Genomic DNA, 15641 nt, shown 5'->3' on the forward strand with positions numbered 1-15641 from the left:
GGTCGGTGAGGATCTTCTGGAAGTGGCTCAAATGCTCCTGCACGCTCTGTCCCTCAGTCATCCGCAGTTGGTAAAACTGCCTCCAGAGGAAAAGAGTGTTGGTGAGAGACTTCGCCATGTACAACTCCTCGAGCTTCGACCACAGCACCGTCGGGGAAGTCTCGCTCAGCACATGGATCACCACCTCATCCGCCAGGTACATGCAGATGGTACTCACCGCCTGCATCTGTAGCCGTTTCCAATCCCGCACCTCCATGGTGGTCGGTTTCTCATCGCACAAGAGAGCATCGATCAACCCCTGTTGGATGAGCACGTCTTTCACCCTTGCCTGCCACAAGGAGAAATTGCTCTTACCATCGAACTGGTTGATCTCCATCTTGATTGTTCCTGTTTTCTCCATCTTCAGTCTTGCTCACCACCACTGCAATCTGCTTCCTTGTACCGCCTTGCTCTGATACCACTTGTTGGGTGGATGTCTGGCCAGGACACCACCTCCCAAGATCCTTTCAGTACCACGCGATGCAGCAGGAAGAAAGAAGAAATAAAAGAAAAGGAAAAACAATCAAAATACGTGGATCAGCCACAAAAGGGCTCGCCTCCACGGGGCATGCAAACTTCACTATGAAAAGAAAATTTTACAAGAGGAGACCTTACCCTCAACCCTTGTACACCCAATTCTCTCTCACATGAAGTTCCCCTCACAAAAGCTCTCTCTCTCTTGGAGACCCCCCTGAACCCCTGAAGAGCCTGACGACCGCTGTCCAGGAGCTTCCTGCTCCTTCTCTCACAGCGCCTCACGCCTCTCTCTCTCCTCTCGGTTCGTACGGCGGCGAGAAACCGAAAAACCACACCTCTCTGTTACCTCACAGCCTTTATAGGTTTAAACAGGCTTTAAATCTTGATTAGAGAAGGATTAGGAATCCTAAACAAAGCCAAAAACCCCTCCGGACCGTTGGATCAAGACCGGGAGCGTCCTCGACCCTTAGATCGCGCTCCGGTCCACGAAATAGGGCCGTGGACCATGAGAAACGCGTGGGAAACGCCCACGCGGTCCACAGACCGCTCCGTGGACCACCCGGTCCACGGTGGACCGGGGATGGGCCAGCAGGCCGCTGGGTCGCGCGTCCCGCGCGGGCCTGGGCCTGGGTCGCGCGTCCCGCGCGGGCCTGGGCCTGGGTCGCGCGTCCCGCGCGGGCCTGGGCCTGGGACGCGCGTCCCGCGCAGGCCTGGGTCGCGCGTCCCGCGCGGGCCTGGGTCCCGCGTCCCACGCGGGCCTGGGACGCGCGTCCCGCGCGCCGCCGCTTGCGGCCGCGCTGCTGCCGTCCGCCGCCGGTCGCCGGCGGTCCTCCGCCGCCTCGATTTTCGTGCCATCTTCGAAAGCTCGTATCTTCTCCATCCGAGCTCCGATTCAGGTGATCTTGGTCTCGTTGGACTCCATTTTTCGCCGCGAACCTCGCTGTGGGCTCAATGTGGGCTGAATCTCGAGGCGTCAAATCCTAACATAACTCACCAAACAAGAGGCAAGAGGGGTAGGGCCTAGTCATGAGTCCTCCCAAAATCTTATGTTATCTCCATTCCCCAACTTGAATGAAGTGTAATTCCAAAATGCCTTCAAGTCTCTACTGACATATATATATATATATATATATATATATATATATATATATATATATATATATATATATATATATATATATATATATATATATATCCTTAGGCTGAAATCTTGAGCTTTCTTCTGCTAGAGTAAGCATTTATGATTTGCCAGCTCCAAGGTGCCTCTGGTCCCTTGATTAGCTTCTGTACCCACTTTGCTAGTAAATAGAGACTAAGATCTGAAATATTCTTGATCCCCAACTTGCTTGGCATGTATTGCAATTATAATTGAGGATGGTAACATGAGAACTCGATCAAACTATTCTGAAAATTTTAGAGGTAGCCGATATCTTTCGATAACTTCAAACAACTCTACTCAACCGGTAGTTTAGTTGTTGTTAAAAGACAAGAAAAAAATTCGCTATCGTCTAGTGTCTCCCAAATCTCCTCCACCTAGGAAGCATAGATACCGGTACACGGTACGGATATACTGATAGGATAAAAATTAAAAAAAAAAATACGATACGGATACGGCTAGATATTTTATATTTTTATTAATATTTGAATATATATAATATTTTAATATTAATAAAAATATGTGAAATAATTGAATCATATATATAATATTCGAATATTAATAAAATTAAGTTCTCAGATCTCAACTAAATTTATAAGTATCATCATAAAAAATAAACAAATATTTATAATTAACAAAAAAAAAACTAACATTCTAAATAAGTAGAAAAAATCAAAATAGTAAGTTTTGATAATCAAGTGATAATAGTTTCAGCTGTTTCATTCTCTGTATCATCAACAAAAAGCTTCTTCTCCACATCTAGTTCATCAAGGAACAAATTTGCAATCTCAAGAATGTAGAGATAGAAATACCGATGCCGCACCAGAAATGTACCCGCATCAAAAATATATCTAGTACTGATACATGTTTGAAATAGGAATACTGATGCTTCATAGTCCTCCACAATTCTCTAGCTGAATTCAGTGAGACTCTCCTATTGTTATTTTCTGAAACAGATTTGTTTGAATTTAGTAAGCTCCTACTCTTCAGCCATCCTGATAAAGAGTTCAGTTATATAGGCCCTTTGAAACTGATCTTGGCAAGAAAATGGTTTTTGTTTCTCAGATATGAAGTCTTTCGATGTAGACTGCTTTCTATAAGAGCATAGTAGATCTTTCATGCGTCTGTTTTAGGATGAACGGTTGCCATGGGGTGGTAGTAATTAAAAATCAGAAGTCTTCTACAATATTTTTCTAGATTAAAATAGATCATATACTAAAGTTTCTGCATACAAGCTTCCTCAAAAATTTTCTACTTGCATCATGTCTCTAAACCTTTTCTGCGAATGCTGCTTCAGTGGATTTATAGAGAATCAGCTGAGAAAGTTCTTCAGTTTTAAATCCCATCTTCAAGAGGTTTCAGAGCCCTTCAAATGGACCAACGGCTATTTGCTTAACTTCTACTTTTCATGGTTGCAAACTCTTCATGTTGCGGGTGTTGAAGCTTTCATCCTACGAGCTCCTCAGTCGACGTTCCTCATTTTGATGTGCTCATCTATTATGCTTCAAATCTTTTGTTTAGTCACCTATTGTTAGTGAACCTGCTATTCCACAAGGGTGTGCCTAAACCTCCTAGGCGGCCACTCTGATATTTTCTCTGTAATTCTTTGATCCATTTAATAAGAACGAGGTGGTGTTCGCATCTCCTTTCACCTTCAAAAAAAAGAGAAAAGGTTTCTACATGCAAGTGTTCGGAAAGATTGTTGCATGATTTCTCGTTTAATGATCCGTAGTTATTTAAAATGGAAAAAAAAAAAATATAACTTATTCTTAGCCTTTCATTTCTATAGTTAAATTAGTTGAATTGCGATAAATGAAATCTAGCAGAATTTCTGAATTAGGACTACAAAAATGCGATTGTCCATCTTTTGAGGATTCCTTCTTGTTAAGATATCTGTCCTTTCATTTTCTCAATAAAAAGTGAGGTGGACGGCCACCATTTCTCAACAAAAGAAAAGGAAAACAAGTATTCCTCGTTGTTAATTAAGAAGCGTGTATGTACCTTGACAAACTGATTTTCTCAAGTTCTAACATTGAATTTGTGAAGTGGAACATTAAATATAAAAATAACATGAAGACTGCACGTCAAACACTAAATCAAGAAAACAATCAATACCTTTGTAGTAGAATTATTATTATTATTTCAGTGGATATTAGGCAGATCTATCAGAAATCTTGAATATGCCACGTTGTGCGTTATCTTTACACTGTGACACTCTACCAATCCCAAATAGATTAGGCCTAGTTTTATGATCTAGATAATTAATGCAATGCAGGTTTTCAAAGAATGTAACTCAGGCGGAGAGGTAGGCCACAGTCATGTGTAACAAAAGTCCATTATACGTAATGGGGGTTTGGCTCACGCCATTTTTCAATTATTTTCAGGACCTAGCAAAATACAAACGGATTCTTAAATGGGCAATTAAAGAGCAATAAATTAAGGGTACTATCTGTCTGTGAATAATTGCCGACGTGAAAAATTATGCTTCTCAAATCTCAAATGGGCAAAAGAGACGAGAAGAAATTAAGGCTGACATCCTAGACTTCAGAAGACTTCCAGTACTGCCAGACCGGATGCGGAGAAAACTAGTCATGTTACATAATGAAGCAGCTACCCAGCGAAAAATTATTGGTTTTACCATGTCAACCATTGACCAATATTTGTGGCTACCAATAATTTATCCTAACCAGTTGGGTTTGTCTTTTGGATAGATGAAGCACATGCTTCAAAGCTATATTTGGCAGCATTTGATGCCCCCCCCCGCAATATAAAGGGAGCTCTTCTTTTAGGGTTAATCCTGCACCTCTTCCTCTCTCCCTCATCACTTTTCCAACATAACCCTCTCTCTCCAATGGCTTCAAGGCATTATGATGACAACTACATTATCGTTCGTCCTGAGAAAATAAGTATACTTGATATACTTAGTCTCTTCATTTTAAGAAGACGGCTCACCAGCTATAAGTTCGTGGAGACGAGCAGCGCCACTGCCCTCGAGCTCGGAAATGCCACTGCAACTTGGAATATTGCCGTATCTTTGCTTATTCAAAAGCTCCTGATTGATATTAAGACACTCCTCAAGACAATTGGGCTCATTGTTGAGTGGACTCTAAACTTCCTCTCCCTTAATGGGGGCTTATTCGGCATAATCCGACGTATCATCACGTGTAGGTCCTCTCATAATTATAAGCAGCTATTTATATCTCAAAATAACCCCCTCCACCAACTTCTCTCCCTCTCTTTCTCAAAATGTTGCATGCATGTTGAGTTGAGATAATGCTGACCATGACGGAGTTCTTGGCAGCTTAGTGAGCACTCATGGGATCTTTCTTGCTGCTGATGAGCACTTTTCTTCTCTTCCCCTGAGTCTTCCCATGCACCATCTTCTAGCCTACTGTTTTGAGGAACCTTTTGGTTCTTGTTACTTGTTCTCTTTCTAAACTTGTTTTCTTCTCACTCTTCCCTCCCCCCCTCCTTATCTTGTAAATTAATTCTTATGCTGTACAGTCTTTTTTATTGAAATAAATCGGGTGACTAATGGTTTCATGCCACTAGTCTCCTAGCTAGCTACTTTCATCAAAAAGAGTTAAGATATATAATGCATGACCATTATTTATATCATGCACTAGGATCAGCTAGTCTTCATAAAATGCATCAAATGAACACAGCTCTACGGTCAAGTTCACATGATTTTCTTTTGTGTAGGCTCTTTGGTGATCCCAAACCCCGATGCGTACAATTATCGGTCAATCATTGCCGGGCCGGTCCTGACATTCTTTAGGCTTGGGGTCAAATAAAAAAATGAAACTTCTCTATTAAAAATTAATATATTTTAAATATTAATTATCATTAAAAAATTAATCTACGTGCATTTTGTAATGCAAAATTTCTTATAATTTCTTTGTAATCAATATTTGACAATAATTTTTCTTCAATAGATAGTATAGCTAAATCATTTAATCTTTCTTGTAATATCGTTGATCGTAAATATGATTTTAATAATTTTAATTTTGAGAAACTTCTTTCAGTAGAGGCAATGGTGACAGATATGATCAATAATATTTTATATGCAATTGATACATTTGGATAACAATTCATTTCATTAATATAATTAAATATATTCATAGCAATATTTTTTTCTTTTGACATAATTGCTTTTAGAACTTTTAATTCTGAAAATAAATCAATCCCATCAAGATCATAATGATTATCATTTGTTAAAATACTTTGAAGATTAAGATAAACTTTTTTCAAACTTTCTTCATCCAATGAAATTAATGTTTTGAAATCAAACAAAAATTCAAAATTATTTTCATATAATTGAAATTGTTCAAATCTATGTTTCAATGAAAAGATAGCTTGATCTACTAAATATAAAAAATAATTAACTCTAAATAATTTTTCTGGTGATTGTTCAATATCCACATTAACATTTTCATCAAATTATTTTTTCTTTTTACTTGATATTTTATACGAAATATAGGATCAAGGGAGGTGTTGCGAGGCGATGAGAGGGGATGAGAATTGAGAAATTACGAGAGAAATCGAGATGACGAGAGCTAAAAAGCTCTTGCTAGGAGCCGTTGGAGAGTCGGGACTCCGGAGAGGAAGAATGACGTTTGGTTTACCCAAAAAAAGAACAGGAAGAAAGGCGTTGTGAGGTGATGAGAAATTACGGGAGAAATCGAGATGACGAGAGCTAAAAAGCTCTTGCTGGGGCTTGGGAGCCCTTGGGAGTCGGGATTCGGGAGAGGAAAAATGGCGTTTTGTTTGGGGAGTCGGGACTCCGGAGAGGAAGAATGACGTTTGGTTTACCCAAAAAAAGAACAGGGAGAAAGGCATTGCGAGGTGATGAGAAATTACGGGAGAAATCGAGATGAGGAGAGCTAAAAAGCTCTTGCTGGAGCTTGGAGCCGTTGGGAGTCAAGACTCGAAAAAGGAAGAATAGCGTTTCGTTTACCCAAAAAAAAAAAAAAATTGAGACCTGGGACGGTCGCCCAATTTGACCCGCCCCAGGGCCGGCGCTGTACGACATGGTCCCTCGTGTCCCTCCGCACGTGTTAATCATCTTCCCGTTCGACCACTTTGGGACTTGCATATACTATAATGGCTGGTATAAGGGAGAGGTATGCATCCTGTAATAAATACATTTCTGTATGTATATTATGCATGTCCAAACCTTCCTTTACGCAAATCCACCATAAGATCATCCAATCCACAGATCTCAAAGCACTCTAAACTCCATCGTAAATCCACTAGCACAGATCTCAAAATGAAGTAATTGCTCAGAGCTAGCTTTCACTCAAGAATCACTCACCTATGTAGGACTTATGGGGAAACTACTGCTTCATCTCATAAGGAGTTTTATTTTTTGAGGGATCTCTGAGTCATGACCGCCATCATTTCTGGAAATCCAATGCTAACAGTCTGACGTAGGCACCTTTTCATCACGTATGCATGGCATGAAATTAATTTGATGGCATGTTTTCAACAACAGGTCGTGGACGAAGTCCCAAACCCAAACTACTTCAATCCTTTGTATGTAGCATCAATGACCTGGAATGCGTTGGTTGACCTCATCAAGGGTCCCTTCATATGGGTAACTGAAGGCAAAGACTTCAAGGAAGGCTGGGTGTCCATTCTCTTTAGGGCTTTTGGGCTCGTCATTCCTGGAGTTGCCTCTCATAGTCCAAGGGACTATGTCAATGCTGGAAGGCTGGCAAAGATTTCCAACAAGCTCATGGTTTGAGGGACATGGACAAGTTGATGAAGCTTACTAATATATATATGAATAACACTCATGCGACTGCTTTAATTTTCTTTCTTTCTGGTTTCTTGGCATAGTGTTAATTTGTGTCGTTTCAGTGGATAAACCAAAGGCATGTCTCAAGCCTTCATTTGAGCTTCACTGCAAGCTGTACTAAAAGCCCTCTTGGGTGTTCAACCCAAGGCTAGAATGTATGTTTGCTATGCAGGCTGGTATTGTATATTTATGTGGTTTATATATAGCTACCATTTCTGGATTAATTTGGACTGATTGCTGAAGTCAGAAGCTATTTATTATTCACTAATTATTAAAATTCTTTTTGGTCCATTATAGGGCCATATCAGTATGAACATTCCACACCCCACACCCCACCCCAAAAAAAAAAATCAGAAAGAAAAGAATAAGGCCAGGCCACCTTAAGCTGCATGAAGGTAGCCCACATTTTGAATGGATTGGTAAGAAGATTGGGATTAAAGAACATGGCATGATAAGAAGTTGGTCTAATCATGGTCAGCAATATGTGAGCCCAACTGCTTGACCCAACCCGATCCATGTATTACATGTGTAAATATAGTTTCATCAAAAATTTATGTAGGTACGGATCATATATAACAAGGACAAATGAACATATACTACCAATCAAGCTCCATACATCTCTTCAAATAATGTTTACTATGACCATATTCAACACATTAGTATGTTCTAAAATTCAAAACTAATGCTTGAATATGTAAACAATATAAAAATCATATATATACAAAATTGGTGGCTAACATGCAATTTCTCGTTGCCTATAACAATCTGTGCTGCAAGAGAGGTAGAGATAGAACTGTAAAAAGAACTTTTTTTTTTTTGACATTTCTATATTATACTAACACTCCTCTAGCAGAATAAATATGGCTACTTCCAAATTTTGAGGGAGAATTAAAAACAAAAAGACTAGAAAGTTAAATATGGATAAATTGCAATGTCTTTGTAAGTTCAATTATATATATATATATATATATATATATATATATATATATATATATATATATATATATATATATATATAACACTCTGATAGATGAAACAAACAAAACGTTAGCACGGCCCACGGGAGCACCGGTCTAAGTTGGTTGACTCAAGGTCGGCCCGTTCCGGTCCGCTTCGCTCTTCCGCCACCTGGCTTAAAACGCGGGGTCGTTTCCACCTGCCGTTCATAATTTCCCTTTTTCCTCTGAAACCCTAGAACCAACGCATAGCAAGAAAGGGAGAAGTTGGCAATGGAGGATGCCGTCGAAGGGCGGACGGAGTCGAAGAAGAAGAGGAAGAGAGTGGAGGTGGAGATGGAGGTCTTATCCGAGACCACCGATCGCATCGCCCCCATTGTCGGCTACTTTCCCTCCGGCTACGACCCCCACAACGCCGCTTCCGCCGCCGCCGGCGGGCCCTCTGTCAGGGTGTTCCGGAACCAGATGTATTCCAGCCGCCTGGAGCTTGTCGTGAGCCCCCGGGACTCCAACGTCGAGTTCGTCGGGACCAGCTACTCTGGCGAGGCAGCGGGACCCCAGCTCTGCACGTACACCCTCGGGGTCCTCGACAAGGAGACGCACACCCTCAAGATCGTGCCCATCGCAGCCAACAAGGTTGCGTCTTTTTGGATCATTTACTCAGATAGTGGAGATATAAAGTTGAGATTTCCTTTGTTTATGTTAACGATTTGTTGCCTTAGTGGTTTTTAAAACAACGAAATTTGATGTGTTCGGGTTTTCTGCTCATGTTTAAGTGAACTTGTCGAAATAATATGCATGGATAAAATGTAATCAATTTCATCAGTTTTAACAAATTAAAAAATAAGCATTTTGGCAACTTGTGTATGATTCAAAATTTTCTTTGGTTTGCTTCTGTTGATGAGCTTGGGTTCTTTTGTACTTTGAGATAAAATGTAATCATTTTTCTAGTTTTTGCTTGGGTTTTGAGCTTTTTCACTCTCACAAGGTTATTTGTGGAATAGCAGTATAACCTGATATCAATGTCATTTGCACATAACCAGTTTGTTTGCACAAACTTCCTGCACTGGTCAAAATTGATATATTAACATTGCAGTATTTAAAAGTATCAAGGATCAAACAATGAGTCGAGCAAAACTTAAGTGCTTTCAAAAGGGAACATATCTTTTCCTTTATGTGAAATAAACTGAACCATGACAGTGCTGCTTTAATTTCCATGTTCTTCTTAGTCTGTGTAAAGAGTTATGTAGTTTTCATATCTTGTTATCTTTGTAGCTATTGAGCCCTGATTTAAGAGATCAATGCAGATCTTCAGGTTGGAACCACGGCTGACAAAGAACCTATCCACTGATACAGAACCTTCAGAGGGGTTAGCAGAAGAGGGTCTTGCTGAAGGAAAAGTAGAACGGAAGATAGCAGATCTTACCAATCTTTATGGGACAAAGAAGGATAGGGACAAGGTGAGTTCTAGCTCCACGCCCGCCCCCACTTCCTCCTCTTTCGGCATTGCATGTGTGATGGAGATTCACATGTGGATATTTGACTTTGTATAGGATAATAGATGGAGATCATTGAACCAACAAAGAAATGACCCTTCAGCTCGAGAACAATTGGCAAGTGAAAATCCTGGTGGTGATGATGATGACATAGATAATGAATCTCATGAGGATGTTAAAGAAGCCGCTGTTCCTAATATTCCACCTCATGATCGTTCTGCAAATACGTCGGAGAAAGCATATTTATTGGATGAGATTATACCCAAAGCTGAACGGCCTTACCTTTTGGACATTCTAGAAAATTTGCAATATGGGGAAGATCTTGCATCGAAATCTTATCCAACTTTTGTTTATAATCGCATACACAAGCTAAGGGAGATTCAGGTAAATTTCATTTACTTGATTTTTATCACCTCATATAATTTTTCTTATAATCATGACCTTTCTTAAAATCTATTTATTAGCTAACTTGGTAATTAAATATTTTCTTGGTGTTTTGCTATTTTAAAATTTAATCTTTAGTATCCCTTAGTATTTCAATAAGTGCACTATTTTATAATCATCAGACATTAACTATTTAAAGCAACTTTTCATGTTAATAAGAATATCTCAGAAGGGGGGAGAGAGAGAGTATACCTTAATAGTCTTTCCTAGAATCATAAGTGCCCTCAAAGAAATGTCAGGGGATGGCAGTCAGTTGGGTTGGGCCAAAGTTGATGTTGACATGGACTTGTGCATAGTTAAGGCAGTCTAGGAACTGATTTGGAACTTAAATTAGACCTGAACCCAGTGAAACATCCAACTGGGGCCCAACCTTATTTGTCCCATTTCTAGTTTTGGTCCTAACTTGACCAAGTAGGTTAGCCTAAGTTAATTGTGTAACTCATATGTATGTGTGTTTGTGTATAACATTGAAAAGCTAGAATGCATTGACCATATTGAGTCTTGACTGCTCAACTTTCTTGCTGTCAGATCAACACAATTAGATTAACTGTGAAAAGATAATAAAAAGAGAGGTCAGGTGGGAAAAAATATCTAGTTGTCTTCCCTTCCCCACTCTTCCCCTTCTGCAATGGCCTTCACCCATTCTTCCCTCCTCCCCACCTACATGGACCCTAATGTACCACTGCTGAAGACCAACATCAGCATTTCTAACTTTTCCTGTCCCCTTCAGAATTTTGCCCCCTCATGGCCCCCAATCTTCCACCCTTTACCCCATCTATTACCTTCTCACACTTCTCCAGCCTCCTGTTAGCCGTTGCTTGTAGCTGCTTGCAACTGGGTATTGGTGACATAACCCTGGGCCCACATTGTCCATCTTTCTCCCATCACCCTTCTCTCATCCTATTCTATCCCTCTTCCCCCCTACTTTACCATTCTCTGGCATTTCCTGTAGCTGCAAGCTTATATGGTGAGTAGCTAGTGCTTAAAGCCCTCTCCATCTCTTTTCCATCCTTCCTCTTATATCTCATGACTATCTGCAGGCCCTCCATAAATATTAAATCATCTAGTTCTCTCTCTTTTCTCTTCTCTCTGCAGGCCCTCCATAAATATTAAATCATCTAGTTCTCTCTATTTTCTCTTCTCTCACCTCCGTTAACCCGCGCGCCCCCCCCCCACCCCCCGCCCCACAAAAAAGAAATCTGTGTGTTGCCTCCCCATCTTCAACCGCTCAAGCCACGATTGACCCTCTAGTCTGCCCGGCCATAGCTTTTCGAGCCTAGCTGGAGTTGTCAAAGGATAGGTAGTTGTTTTGATGTCACCATGTTGGTTTATTTTTATTTGTTTTCTTATATATTTAATTTTCTGAATCTAACAAGTATATGGTATAATAAGAAATTTCTGAAACTATGAGTCATTACTTGAGATATAACTATACCATGTTTAATGATCTTCGTAATTGCGGATTTGTTGTTTGGGAAGAGAGCTGAGCACTGCCCCATCGAATAGCTTGTGCATGCACCTGTTAAGATTTGGGCGAGATTTTTGATCTCATGTTTCTTCATGGTTTTAAAAAATACTTGAGAAGCTTGTAGAATCACAACATTGTCCCTCAGAAGGAAAAGGACTTCCCTAGAGTAGACATGTGATTCACAAATGACTTTGGAATATGATCTTCTTATCTTTACCTGTGGAGCAGGGCTTCCTTATTGATGTGTACAATGGCTTCCTATGCTTTAGATAATCCATCATTACTTACCATCTCTGGTCCAGCTTAAAATTGGGAAACAGTGAATTGAGAAAGAGGTAGCAAAATAAGATAATCACTGCCTTCTGCTGAGAAGTAGATAAACACACATATACAGATGGAGAGAGCATTACTTGAAGCTGTTAGAATGATGCAGTTGCGGCAATGTGGCATCAAGAAATGGCTAGATGCTACTTCTTTGATTCTTTCCTTCTCTCTCTGTGTGTGTGCACGTGCTAAGGCATTGAAGCCCTTAAAATCATGTCGTTAAAATTGATTTAAAAATCTCTCTACCTGATATGAACCTAATTGAACTAGACATTATGGTTAATGTTGAGATGTACACAATTTTTAAGTTGTTTTATATGGAGACTCTTGTCTGGCTCCAAGGATGCATGTTGGATATGTATCCAAATCTAATACTCATCAGATGCTTGGATGCTTATTTTTTTTACTTTCTTGCTTTCAAATATGTGGATAATTTGATTCTTTCATGAATGAATTCAACAAACTATCCCTTTTTAAGATATTGAGAATGTGAAAGCCCTTAACCAAAAGTAGCTTCCAATATTTTTCATATATATAATATTTAATTGGTAAACATGTGGTTTAGTTAAAATTAGTTTTTCGTGCATCCTTGTATCTCCTTTTTCTCTTTGGCCGAGTCAAACACTTGGACACATGCATGAATCCAATTCTCATATTAAAATCCATGCAACACTGGTTTTAAGTGATTGTATTATCATTTATGATACTCAAAAAATGGTTCAGTATAAATTATTATGCTTTCCATAGGAAGTTCCACTAGAACAATTAGGGCGGTTTGCTGCTTTTGTTTGCTGCTTTTGTTTTAACAAATCTAAGAGGAAAAAAGAACTTGGCCCAGCATGTGTAATGAAACCATTTTGCTTTTCGAAATTGTTTGTAAAATTTTTGGAGTTTTTGGAAGCAAAGGTTCATCGCTTTCAAAAAAGAGTGAAAATAAAAGCAAGGAATGGCAGAAGTTATTGGCAAATGCAATCTCCAACATTAGTTACCGTGCAATATTTAATGAACTAGTAGAGAAACAAAAACATAAAAACAATAATGATGCCAAACAGACCCATAGTTTATAATATACAAGTTCCATTATGGATAAAACAAATATTAAGTGCATTTTCAACTCAATCGTTATAGATGTTGGTAACTTTTCTTCACCATGGGACCTCGGTTGGCTACATCCTGAATACACATTCAAGATATCATTGGAGACTGCTTGATGGATGTTGCACTTGTGTGTCTCATTTTCTTCTTGATTGTTGGTTTTCATGCGTTTGTCTTGTGGGGTCCCACTGCATATGAACTGGACATATTGGAGGACGTATCTCAGTGATCAGGTATATCTTTTGGGAGAAAAATGAATTCACATGGAAATTCAATGTTCTTCTAATTCTTGAGAAGGAGTGACTCGATTTAACATCTAGTCATGAAAAAGAAAATTACCATGTCAAATCTAGAGAAATATCTTTTATTTTTAAAGTGGACTGATTTCTCATATCTATGGATTAAAAGGACATATTTCTTCCTCATGGCAAGAAAGCATGACACTGCAAGTTTGACCATGGAATTATTGCTGGTTCTTTTCGGTCAATGTAATTTAAATAATTATTAGTCACTTGAACAAAATTTGCTAGAAGCAAGTTTAGCACCCTTGTTAAGGCCTAGAACATTTGTCCATTCTTCCCAAATTGGCCCAAAATATTGCTGATAAATAAATTCTGTAGTCTAGATAAGGCAACTAGCTCCTCTTCATCTTACTTGAAGGTTAAAGAAATGCATCCTGGCGAAATGAGTAAAAGCTTATGAAACGTAAAAGGCGATTCCCAGTTGAATGTGATGTATGGAGCACGTTGTTTTTAAGCTCATCGACAGAGTTAAACTTCCTCGGGAAATATTTGGGAGAAGAGATATAGTGATATCTTTTGTCGTGCGAAAAGGACTTGTGGAGGGATTAAAAAATCTCGCTTGCTTCTTTCTTATAGGAGTTGATTTGAAGACCTGACATCGTATTATTTGGTGTAGCCCCCGCAAGTCTAGGTTGGAAATCTAATTAGCTTCCCATTTTTGGTAGTTTGCAAGAGCTGGTTATTATTAGTCTATCTGTTATCCTCTTTTTAATGTTGTATTTTTCCATAAAGCAAATTCAAACACTCATAGTGTCCAATGGAGATTTACTGAGTGGCTGCAAATTGAAGCTACAGTTGAGAGTGAGGATGAAAATCGATGAAACTCTGGAGTTGCATTTATGAAACTTTTTATGTTCCTTTGAAATTATGGAAAGGTCGTGAATAGCATGTGATCTTATTCTTCTCAGCTGTCGTAAGGGGCAAGAATTGTGGAAGATGGATCCCTTTACTTCTCTCTCCCTGCTTTCTGTTTTGTTGTCATTTTCGTATTATTTCTGAAAACCTGCCTTCTTTTGAAAGACTTATCTTTTAACTTCCTTTGCAGGATGACAAAGAAAAGGAGAAACTTGCATGCATCTTGTCATACATAACTCATCTCCATACTTTCTGGGAACGAATAAGATTCTCTAAACATAAGGCCAAATTTCTTGGCATGACTGCAGATGCCCCTAAGATCCCACGCATTATATATCAAAAGGTAGTGCGGATGTTTGTAAATCCAGAATCAGATATAGTATCAATGGAGAAAAAGGAACTTCTCATCGGTTACATATTGGTACTCACACTTTTTGCGGACAAGTTCCGCAGCGATCCTTCTGATATTGCAAGGGACTTGAAAATGACCGTCCACTCTCTAAAACCATACTTTCTGCAATTGGGCTGTAAGATCTTTCATGAGGGTGCTTTTCAACAATCTTTCATGACTCTTCCTGTTCCTCTTCAATTCCCAGAGCATAGAAGGAATCGTCGAAGGCGGTAGTCATCTCATCCCTCAAATGAGGGAATGCATCTTGACCGCAAACAGATGTTGTCATGCATATTCTCATGTCGTTGAACACTTTTCGAGGGAAAAACCTTTTTATCTGTTTTAAAACTACTGCATTTGAGGAGAATGGGATGCTTTAATTTTGTTTCAGTTTACATCTTCTTCTCATTATAATTTGTTTGAGATGTAATAACTTGTATTTTGTTCCATGGAACTTTGGAAAGGTGAGCTTGGCGAGGGTGATTTACTGGAGATGCATACCACGATTGTGGAGTCACACACCATGATACTTTAATTCTCAGTTCCTTGAGTAGGGGTATGGTGTAGGCATGGGATGGAAACTACTAGTTCTGAAAAAGAAAAGAAAACATTGGATTCAATGGTTTCTGCTGCCTTGTCAACAATGGCCATGCATGTTCGTCATTGGAGCTTCAGCTCGGAAGGAAGACCAAGGAAGTTCAACCATGTTTCGGATGCATACAAGCGTGTTCCCAATTTTCTTTGATGATACGTTTCAGATCGAATCATTTATCATACTAGCGACATACCTGCACTGCGCGGCGGGTTAAAATCAAGTAAAAAACAAAAAAATAGAGAA

At 39.4% G+C, this 15641-nt stretch overlaps 1 protein-coding gene and 1 pseudogene across 1 annotated transcript; both read left to right on the top strand.

Moving 5' to 3' along the window:
* LOC105056754 (triacylglycerol lipase OBL1-like) overlaps positions 1–7492 on the top strand; it is a 41849-nt pseudogene extending 34357 nt beyond the window's left edge.
* Positions 7493–8631: 1139 nt separating this feature from the next.
* LOC105056654 (DNA-directed RNA polymerase I subunit rpa49) lies at positions 8632–15193 on the top strand. Its single transcript, XM_010938934.4, has 4 exons — positions 8632–9064; positions 9736–9888; positions 9982–10308; positions 14603–15193. The coding sequence occupies exons 1-4, from the start codon at positions 8702–8704 to the stop codon at positions 15035–15037; spliced, it is 1278 nt and encodes a 425-aa protein (XP_010937236.1). The 5' UTR covers positions 8632–8701; the 3' UTR covers positions 15038–15193.
* Positions 15194–15641: the final 448 nt, after the last annotated feature.

This window comes from Elaeis guineensis, chromosome 13 (genome assembly GCF_000442705.2).
Source record: "Elaeis guineensis isolate ETL-2024a chromosome 13, EG11, whole genome shotgun sequence".
Classification (NCBI taxonomy): Eukaryota; Viridiplantae; Streptophyta; class Magnoliopsida; order Arecales; family Arecaceae; genus Elaeis; species Elaeis guineensis.